The sequence below is a fragment of the Leopardus geoffroyi genome, chromosome D4 (genome assembly GCF_018350155.1).
Source record: "Leopardus geoffroyi isolate Oge1 chromosome D4, O.geoffroyi_Oge1_pat1.0, whole genome shotgun sequence".
NCBI classification, from domain to species: domain Eukaryota; kingdom Metazoa; phylum Chordata; class Mammalia; order Carnivora; family Felidae; genus Leopardus; species Leopardus geoffroyi.
Window position 1 is genome coordinate 47,824,412 of NC_059342.1, and position 10,670 is coordinate 47,835,081.

The 10,670-nt window shown below is 36.1% G+C and overlaps 1 protein-coding gene across 2 annotated transcripts in view; it reads right to left on the reverse strand.

Moving 5' to 3' along the window:
- The window catches only part of ELAVL2 (ELAV like RNA binding protein 2), a 165,237-nt gene extending 154,977 nt beyond the window's left edge, over positions 1-10,260 (reverse strand). The window contains exon 1 of one of the 2 annotated variants that reach the window (XM_045468174.1): positions 10,159-10,260. In XM_045468174.1, coding sequence (XP_045324130.1) covers positions 10,159-10,185 — 27 coding nt within the window. In that variant the 5' untranslated portion in view covers positions 10,186-10,260. The remainder of the gene's footprint in view (positions 1-10,158) is intronic. The other variant, XM_045468169.1, reaches the window with a different exon arrangement.
- Between the last annotated feature and the right edge of the window lie 410 nt (positions 10,261-10,670).

Sequence of the window (10,670 nt, forward strand, 5' to 3'; positions counted from 1 at the left end):
TACAGATGCCTGGTCTACATCCCAGGAGATGTTGCTCAGTAATTTTGAAGTGAAGTCTAAGCATATGTGTGTATACAACCCTCCATGGATGTTTATGACAAACCACTGATTTAAATAAAAAACAGTACAACTTCTTCAGTTGCTCAGTTAACTTGGAGTTAAAGTCTGGCTTGAACTATTTTGGTGCGGCGCTCTGTTGAGCAGATTAATTAGAATAATTGCCAAATTTGTACTTTGTGTTATGCTGAAAGGGATGTAACCGGGAGACTTTTAAAACATTTGATTTACATTCAGGGCACCTGGGTGGCTCAGGTAGGTTAAGCATTCTACTTCAGCTCAGGTCATGAATTCAGGGCAGATGAGTTTGAGTCCCGCCTTGGGCTCTGTTCTGACAGCTCAGAGCCTGGAGCCTACCTTGGATTGTGTCTCCATCGTTCTGCCCCTCCCCTGCACACTCCTCTCTCAAAAATAAATTAACATTAAAAAAATTAAAAAGTAAAAAATTTGACTTACATTCATATGACTGTGAGATCACAGAGTAAACATGATTTTTCACAATTTCCTGTCACACTGAAGAAGAGACATGTAAGATGACCCTGGGAAATTGCATTGGCATGGATATATTTTAGTGTTTACTATATAAGTTTTTATTTTTTTATTTTAAAGCAAGAGAGTGTGAGTGCAAGCAGGGGAGAGGGGTGGAGAGAGAGAGAGAGAGAGAGAGAGAGAGAGAGAATCTTAAGCAGGCTCCATGTTTGCCATGGAGCCTGCTGTGTAACTGGATCCCATGACCCTGGCATCATAACCTGAGCCTAAATCAAAAGTCTGATGCTCAACCAATTGAGCCACCCAGGTGCCCCTATAGCTTGTAGCTTTTATGTCTATTTAATAAATATAGGGAGATAAGATAATTTTTTCAGTTACATTTTCCTATTGAGTTACTTCATTTCTAACTGCCCTATTTCAAAATAAGCAGGCTCCTCAGTGATAGAGATCAAGGAGCACCAACATGGTTAAGAAAAGCATAATTCACCATAATTGTTTATTCACCATAATTGTTTGACAAAAATGCAGACATTTTCCTTGGGAGTAACTTTTCAATATTAACTGAAAAAAAAAAAAAAAGGACTCTCCTTAATATCTTCCCATTGGTGAAGATTAATTCATTAGATTAACAACCTGTCACATTGGAAGGGAAAGAGGTATAGTCCTGCTAGACCTTGGGTTGTAACAACATGAGCAAAGGGTTGGCACAGCCCTAGGGGAACAGAAGGTGGCCATGTCCTAGAGGTATCAAGAGAAGGTGAAGGAGACATGAGAAAAACAATCACACAGGTTTTCACCATTTTTTGCCTAGAGCAGCTCTAAGTGCAGCTGGTATATTCTCAGACTTGTGGCTTTTACAGGCCTTGTTGGTAGGAAATCAGAGTTATTTATATGCTGGTATAACTCTACACAGGAATCCAAGAAAATTCTAATACTGTCACCCTAAAAGATTTTTTTTTTTTTTATTTAGAGAGTTTTTAGAGAGCATGCCATTGATATACAATCTCACTGGATCTAAGAATGAAAATTGCATAGATTGGGAAAAAAACTCCTTGTCTGGGAACATTTTTATTCTGACCCCTGGAGTTTAGAAAGGACTAGAGTTTAGAAATTGCCTAAAACTTGCTGAACTATTATGGAACATGAAAATGAAAATCTGTATAAATAAATAAATCCTCCCATTTTCTTTGTTTATGAATATAATGTTTTATCCAAGTCTAGCCTTAGACAGTTGGTCTCTAAAACATGGCTCTTTGAAATTTTAGAGGAGAGAACCCTTTCAGAATTTTTCATTTAACCAGCAGAGAATTGCTTTCTCACAGCTGGAAGCTTCAACAGCTGTTGATTCGGGGTACTTTCCTATTCTTCCAGGTGACAGTTCAAGGACCCTCACTGCCATCATGACAGCCAGCAATGTATGTGGTCAGGAACATGTTCCACTACAACCCAATTCCAAAGCCACCTCTCCATACACCCCCAAGGACCAGGGCACAGATAACTCAGAGCCCCTGTGTTACCTGAATGGGAAAGATTTCTCTGTTGAGGAAAATCAACCTTTATAAGAATCTACTTTCTGACCCATGGTCAGATCACAAGGCTTATTTATATGACCATGAGGATTCTTTGAAGGATTTGATATTTGGAACCTATCGATATTCCTTCCCCCACTTTTTTTTTTTTTTTTACACGTTGTGTCAGAAATGTCTCTTTCATTTAGGATGCATTTGAGTCTTAGTGGAAAGCTAAATAGCTAAGTTCATTTTTAACTTTCAGGAAGAACAAGCAAAAAGAGTATTTCAGCATAGCTGCCATTGCAGTACTATTTATTGTATCCACTAGAGGACTCCTTTCAGAATGGCTCAAAATATCTCCCCTCTCATTCTCCGTGGCCTCTGGCATTTGATGCTCAACTAACTCTTGAGTTGGGCCACTGGCTACATATCAGTGTTAGAATGAAAACATTCCCCCTACTTTACACCTCCTGCTAGTTCAATAAAGTGATGTTTAAATAACTGAACTGGCTTCAATGAACTGTATTTGCCATTTTTTCCTGCTTCTTAGCTAGATAAAATGGAGATAATTATGAAGTGGATGAGCAGGTTTAATGAAAGCCAGTTTCTTTTGGTATACTCCTGAAGCAGCAATCATCATCTGTTTGGCTTTTGAAGAGCAACAATTATAATCACTTAAACCCCCAAGGGGAACAAAAATAGAATTTACATTAGCATATAAAATATACAGCTGGATTGGGCAAGCCTATAAAATTCTGGGGAAATCATTCTAATCTGAATGCTATTCAAACTCACAAGTAAAATGAGTTCAAGAGTATTTTACATGCTTCCTTCCTATAAAATAATACATATAACAATATTGAGAGGATTTTCCTAAAAATGAACACAAGGAAATAAAAAATTGTTGCCAGGAGAGAATCCCAGGGAGAATGGGATAAACTGCATTGTCAAGATATCAGAAAGCAAAATGCATAACGCTGTTCACATGAAGTCCTAATCTGAAGTGCAGATTTTTCATGCAGTTGGGAGTTTAAGAAAAATAGGGTGGTTTTAGTCTGATCAATGATGAAACTTAATCATAAGTAAAGAAAATTTCAGATTAATAGTACTTCCCTCCTCTGTTGTAAATGTGAAAGCCACACAAAGAAAAGTGAAATCACTTAAGTTGATACCCTATTGTTATAAAGCAGAACTCTTTTCTTTCTATGATAAAACATTTTCATATCATTGCCTCTCAAATAACCTCTTTCTTACACCTCCCTTTCTAATTCTAGCCCAGATCACAGGCAGATTACAGGCAATCTCCCTCACCATTTATGGTATTTAATTACTTTTGCTTTTATGTGCCTTTCACGGTTTGCAATATACTTCTTTTTTTTTTTTCATTTGGTAGAACACGGAAGAATAAAAATGGAGCCTGTGCTTTATCCATTATGCTACTAGCAACAAAACACTAACATAATCAATATATTAAAGGCTTGCCTGGCTATGCACATTTGTCAAAGGCAGTGTATCTGAGAAATTACACTAATGAATCTTAAAAAATTCAGCATCCTACACAGAAAACTTGCTCTCCCTCATCTTAAGTACATATCCAAATGTAGAAACTAGAATAATATATACTGCACCTTTATATTATTTGAAGATCCACTCTTACATTTTTTAATGAAAAAAAAAAAAAAGTCGGTGTACAAAACTTCACCTGCGCTGAGAAGCACTTCCTGAATACCCTCAAGAAAGCCAACGGCAGGCAAATTGGTGATAGCTCCCTCTGTGCTCCTAAAAGCACTTTGTACATACCTCGGATAGCAATGATCTCACTCCATTATAACCATTTGTTGACATGTCTGTCTCCTACACTGACTGCAATGCTTGATAGCAAAGCCATCTTTCCCAGTGGGGTGTTTCCTGGCTCTAAAACACTGTGCCTAAAACCTAGTAAGCATACTGTAGTGTTTGTGAAGTAACATATACCGCTAATTTGTCTTCTAAGACACACTAAAATGTTATGTTATCTATGATAACTAACCGTATTAAACACCACCTCTACCACAATATCAAATTTAATTTGATAAATTAAGCACGGAGAAATTCGAAATTCCAAAGTCTAGATTTCTATTGCGATCTTCACTCTCATAATCCTTAACAAAGGATGGTAGTGATTTTTTAGATTTATTAAATATTTAAAATGTGTCCCATGGTGAATGATTTTGATTGGAAACACCCAAAAAGCTGAGTTCTCAGTTCTTAACGGTAATGACCTCAGGTTGCATTAACTTTATATTTCTATTTCAAAAAAAAAAAAAAAAAACCCATTAACACTGTCTTTTCAACCTCTATCAATGTCTGTCAGGTGTGGTGCTATCTAGCTTGTATTATTTTTCCCTATCCTGTAAACCCTTCATGCTCCGAAAGGCTTTGAAAATCTCTAACGTGCAACTTTCATTTGAACACAAAATGCAATAATTTCAGATTTAAAAGAACCTAAAGGGATTATTGAGGTGCAAAGCTTGAAAGATTCCAGAACCTATGCAGGAACTATCTTAAGGTCCCTCGATTCTTTTCCTAATTTAAACATAGTCCATACTTCCTAATTTTTCAAGTGGAAATACCATTTATGAAATTATAGGGAAGCAACAGTGGAGACTCCACAGACCTATCCTAAAATACTCTTAGATTTTTAGTTAATAATAAATATAGTTAATGTTCTCAACATTTGATACAGTTCAGTTTTGGGGCGTTAATTACCCCTTAAGTTTAAAACTGAAAAGCTACTTTAATAAGTTTTCTCTTACACTTCATACTAACAAAACCATAACTTTTTGTATACGTATATTTACACTTATTTATTATCTGTATATATAGACGCGTGCACTTTGATGAATTTGAGAAAAAAGAAAATTGTCTTCTTATATTTCTATTATTTTAGTATATAATAATGTAATGTAAACTTTCAAATCAAGGATAAAATAGAGAGTTATACAACTATTTTATGAACTATAATAAAAACTGAGAATGAATTTTATTTAAAATGAGGCAAGTAACCAGAATTAGTTTCTGGGGGGTGAAAATCCAAGGGTTTGTCAAGGTTTGTTCTCCAAGGTCAAAGTGAAGTCAAGCTGAGTTAGATGTGACCAACGACTAGAATATCGTGGGATTGAAACACTCAAGCCCCACAGTTTTCCTGATTCTAACATGGTTCATAAAGGTTGAAAATTATCAGACTTAAAAAAGCTACTGGAATTCTCATAGAAAGTGGGTTTAAATACATAGTTTAGAACTATGGAGCACCTGGCTGGCTCAGTCAGTAGGGTGTGTGACTCTTCATCTTAGGGTTGTGAGTTTGAGCCATGTTGGGTGTGGAGATTACTTAAAGATAAAAATCTTTAAAAAAATAAAAATAGGGGCGCCTGGGTGGCTCAGTCGGTTAAGCACCCGACTTCGGCTCAGGTCATGATCTTGTGGTTCATGAGTTTGAGCCCCGCGTCAGGCCCTGTGCTGACAGCTCAGAGCCTGGAGCCTGCTTGGATTCTGTGTCTCCCTCTCTCTCTGGCCCTTCCCCTCTCAAGCTCTGTCTCTGTCTCTCTCTCTCTCTCTCTCAAAAATAAATAAACATAAAAAAAACAATAGTAATAAAAAATAAACATGATAGGTCCAGATGATTTCATTTTATAAAAAGTGACCCAAGGGGTACCTGGATGGCTTAGTCAGGTAAGTGTCTGACTTCAGCTCAGGTCATGATCTCACGGTCTGTGAGTCAAGCCCCACATCGGGCTCTGTGCTGACAGCTCAGAGCCTGGAGCCTGCTTTGGATTCTGTGTCTCCCTTTCTCTCTCTATCCTTCCCCTGCTCATGCTCTGTCTCCCTCTGTCTCAAAAATAAATAAACATTAAAAAAATTTTAAAAAAAAGTGATGCAAAACAGATGAATCAAATTTTAAAAGTTCTTCACTTGACAAGAGTATAGATTCAAATGCTCTTTTAACATGTGAGGTCTGTGCATTTTAAAGAAGCTAATTAAAAACAAACAAAAAAAGGTTTACACAAACAACTTAGGAGCCCATTTACTGCATCACATGCAGACAGAGTTATTCTGAGTGCTTTCATTTCTTCTCAGGTGAAAGTGAAAAATTGAGTAGTTTTCTGCTGAATGTAAATGATGTCTTTAAACATTTCTTCACTGGTACTTAAGGGGACTTGAATGGATTATCTCCATAAAATCTTAACATCTCCATTTGTACAGATTCAACGTCATAAATAAGCAAACTGGAGCAGATACAATATCTATGTCCCAATCTTTCAGGTTCAAAAAATTTATAAATTAAAAAAGCACAATTCAAGTGTTTTCAAGGGAAATAGTTTAATTTCTAATATTTGAGAGTCTATCATCTTTCATATTTAAAAAGGAATCTTATGATAGGATCTCATTTGAAAATTCTCTTTTCTATCTCACTTTCTATCTTTATGTCTCTTTAGTTAATTAAATGAAGGCAGTTTAAAAATTCACAAAATTACAGAAGTTAATTGATTATAGGTATATCAAGGGAAACTAACTTAAAAAACACATATTATGTCAAAAAAAAAGACTTCAAATGATTTGCCACCTATCAAATCACATAACATTTCATTACTTAGGCAAATGCTATTATAATCAAAATTTTTAAGTCTTTAAAATGAAAAAGAGCACTTAAGTTGGTAAAATGGAAAAAAAAAAAGTCACTCTGCTTATTTTAAGTCCCTGTTTAAGGAAAACTGGGTTTGCAGTTAGGTCTTCTTTTTAGTAAGTGGGCTTTGTTGGTACTTATTTGAAAATACTTTTGTCACTATAATTGAGTTAATCTTCCTCTCCTTCTGTTTGTTTTTGGGGTGGGATGGAGAATGCAATAAATTCTTCATAATTATTGTCCCAAGAGAGAAACAACCAGCCAAATTAGCTTAATGTAACCAAACCCAACTTGAGAAAATAATTAGGAAAGTTTCGGTAAGATTTATTTCTTCAAAACTGTTTTATCAAAGAAAGTGCCAAGATTAACAGGTAATCATTCCTATCCTCAGAATTCATGGAGATTATGTGGGTTTTCTGTAAAGTGTCTCTTTAAATTTAGAAAATGATCTCACATTTTCTATGATTTTATTTTCATTTTGTTTGATTTTGGACCCAAGTTTAGATACATTTTGATTCAAGTGTTCATTAAACTGTCTGACCTTCCTCTCCTTAGTTGCTAGGCATAATAAAACCTAACACCTACAGTGTTTTGAAGATTAACTGAGATAATATATGTAAAGCACTCATGTAGATGAGTGGATTCATGCCTGGATCATGGCAAGTAGACAACAAATGTTAACTATTTAAGGGAACTTCTTCACTGTTTTAGATTGTGTGCTTGCTAAAAGATACACATGAAGTTTAATACTAATTAGAAGTAACAAATGAAGGTTATTTTTGAATTTTTAAAATCATAACATCACTTCAGCTATTCCTCTTTTGCTTGTTTGCTTTGCAAGCACATTTCATGTCCTAGACATGGTACGCAAAATGCGCAACAGAATGCTAGGTGACCCTGGCTACCACCCACCTACACTCCCTACGTCTATGTCATCTATTTTGGTCCTTTATTTATGATACCTATTTACATAAAGTGAGTCGATGTTATGGGAAGCAATGAATGTTTCTATGAGACTACTGCTTAGTTGAAAACACTTAGAATTTTGTTCTTATGAACTTTATAAGCCTTCTGTTTTTTGTAAAATTTACTCTAATGGACTGAGATTTAGGGAAAATATCAGAACACGGCCACTGCATTTCTAATGTGCAAATGCCATATAATTAGAACACTGAGGAAAGAAATGATATTACATTCTGATATAAAGAATTCTTCATATTGAGAATATTTAGCAAATCTAAAATTGCCACAGAATTGTGGTATTAATGAGGGAAAGTGCCAGGAAAGATGGCATTAAATAATCTAAGTATGCTTATAAGATATTAAACTATAGGCACTAGTATTATCATTTAGACAACTTTCAATTACCCAGCTTATTTTAAATAATAATTTCTATGAATATCTTCAAGTGAAACATTATTTTCAGTGTGGAGATAGAAAGTGATAGTAAAGTTGAGGGCTTATATGAGATTATGACTATTGCAAAATAATTCTGACTAAAAGTGTTTTTCCCAAAGTGTTAAAGTAACCTAATTTTGCATATATACAGGCCATAAATTTACTTGCAAATATTTGTACAGTAGTAGTAGTAAATGCTTACTTTGTTTATATTCTTCACATAAATACAGTTTAAGATGTTTATTAGAAAAAACAAACAGTACTAGTATAGATCAAGATTAATCACAAAATTAAATAGGTATGATAATTGAGTAGCATGGTCCAAAACAAATTATAGAGTTAAACATATTGTTGATTATCTGAAGTCCAAGAATATCAGTGCAAAAGAAAAGCAAACTTCCCAACTGAAACTCTTGCTACTACAAACATATAAAATACTACATTCTAATTTAAACTCCTCTATGATTTTTTTTCAAAGTTTCACCAAATTGATTCTGCTTTATCAACAAATTAGTAGTTTAGTTAGCCATTTGGTGTTTAAAATCTCTAACAGAAAACTGTTTTAAACATGGAGATTGCAAATAGCAAGACTAAAAGCAACAGTGGTGATCCAGCTGCATAAGTTGTCACTTTCCTTCGATAGTTACTGGCAAATTACATCAACTTCATGCAGAAGAGACAAAAAATAAGTCAGTTGTTAAAAAAAGTTATTAAACTATATGCCCAAAAAAATTCAATAATTTTGTTGCAATATGGAATCAGTTTAAAAAGTTATTTCCTGTTTTTCTATGATCAGAGGAAGTTTATAATAACTTAAAAATATTTTAGAATAGATCTTGAAAAATGTAAGCATTTGCAATTATATCTGCAAACATACAAATGATAATTAAGAATGATTTCAACAAAACATGAATACAATTACTCTCACGGGGCATTTTTGTTGCCATCCCATCCTTCAAATGAGAAAGCTTAAAGAAGGCCTGCCTCATCAGAGAATGTGTGGGTCCATTCCAAAATAGGGCATCCTAGTCATCTCCATGACAACAGCCCTTGACAAATTAAAAGGCAACCAGATTCACAAACAGAAAAAGTTAAGAGTACTGAGCACTGTTAGTGTTTGTTTGTTTGTTTGTTTGTTTAAGTCAGAGCTGGTCAAACAATTTAGAATTTTCCAGGAGAAAGGTTGAGCCCTTTACCAAACTCAAACTGGTTAAGTATACCACAAATATTAAGTTGGATAGCTAGTCTCAGAAAGTGAACGAGATAAGGGGACAAAACTCAGAAATCCTTCTCTAGAATACACCTCCTATTTTAAAAACAGGAAAAAGGTTTTAGGAGAGGAGGTTGGGGAAGGACCCTTCAACAAATCTGTACTCTTTAGTGTAAAAGGAGAGAGGGCAAGGAGAAGAGACAGGAGAAATGAGAGGTGGAGTGGTAAGCAATTCCTTTCTCCAGCTCAAACCTCTTTTTAAGACGTTACCAAAGGCATTATTTTATTATCCGTTAGTGTTTAGAATTATCTAAGAATGATGGCTTCTCAAGTTGCTACCTGAGACGGTATGAGGATGACAGCAGGAGGTCTAACAGTGCAGGTGAGGGCACGAAGATAGTTGTAGTGACTCAGGGTGACCCCCTCATTGTTCCTTTTCTCCCTTTTAGGATTTGGATCAGGAATGACCCCGCTACTCTACTCGGCTGAGTTCAGGAAGTCAGAGTTGCAGGGTTCTTTTAAAAACCAGACAATAACCCAGGTCCCTTTTCCTTCCTCCCCAGCACCTCAACCCTGCAGACTGCCAACTCTCACCCACTTTAAATGCATCAAGCCCAAAACCATCCCAAGAGTATCAACCAGATAAATGCAGAACATGTCTATTGACCATAGTTAGAAAAAAAAAAAACAAAATTAGAACTACTGTTTTTTGTTTCACCACCCCCTCTTCCCAGCCCCCAGCCCTTTGTGTGTGAGGATGCCCCTTCAAACCACCCACAGACCGAGCATACAAGAAGAAATGGTAATTTTTGGTTTAAAAGTTCACTTACCACGGCAACCTCATATTGCTTTGTCATGCTTTTTGCACTTAATTTTTCAAAACTGCTTGTGCAGGGCGCAGAACTGGGAAGGCAGGACTAAAGTATCTCTAGTAATCACAACAAAAAGGAAAGAACATTCGCCAATCAGAATTACATTTAAATGCACAAATCTCAGAGCAAGACGCGCGGTTCACACCACACGAGGGAGAGGGTGGGGGTGGAAAAAGCCAAGCTAACAAAACAAAAGGTAAAAGGGAGAGTTGAGTGGTTGGAGGGCAAATTGATCCAAGCCGTCTTTGAACTGAGGACTGGCTTAAAACCACCACCACCATCACCCCCGGCTCCCAGCACCCCAGCGATTACCCGAGTGACTGCACTTGCCTCCAGCCAGCTCAACTGCAGGACAGGAATGCCCCATCTAAGTTCACTAGCCCTGTCACAGTCTTCCACTGCCTGATGGGTTCGTTCAGGAAAACACTTCCAGAGGCATCCATCCACTTGAGGTCTGGGCTTGGCTGCTG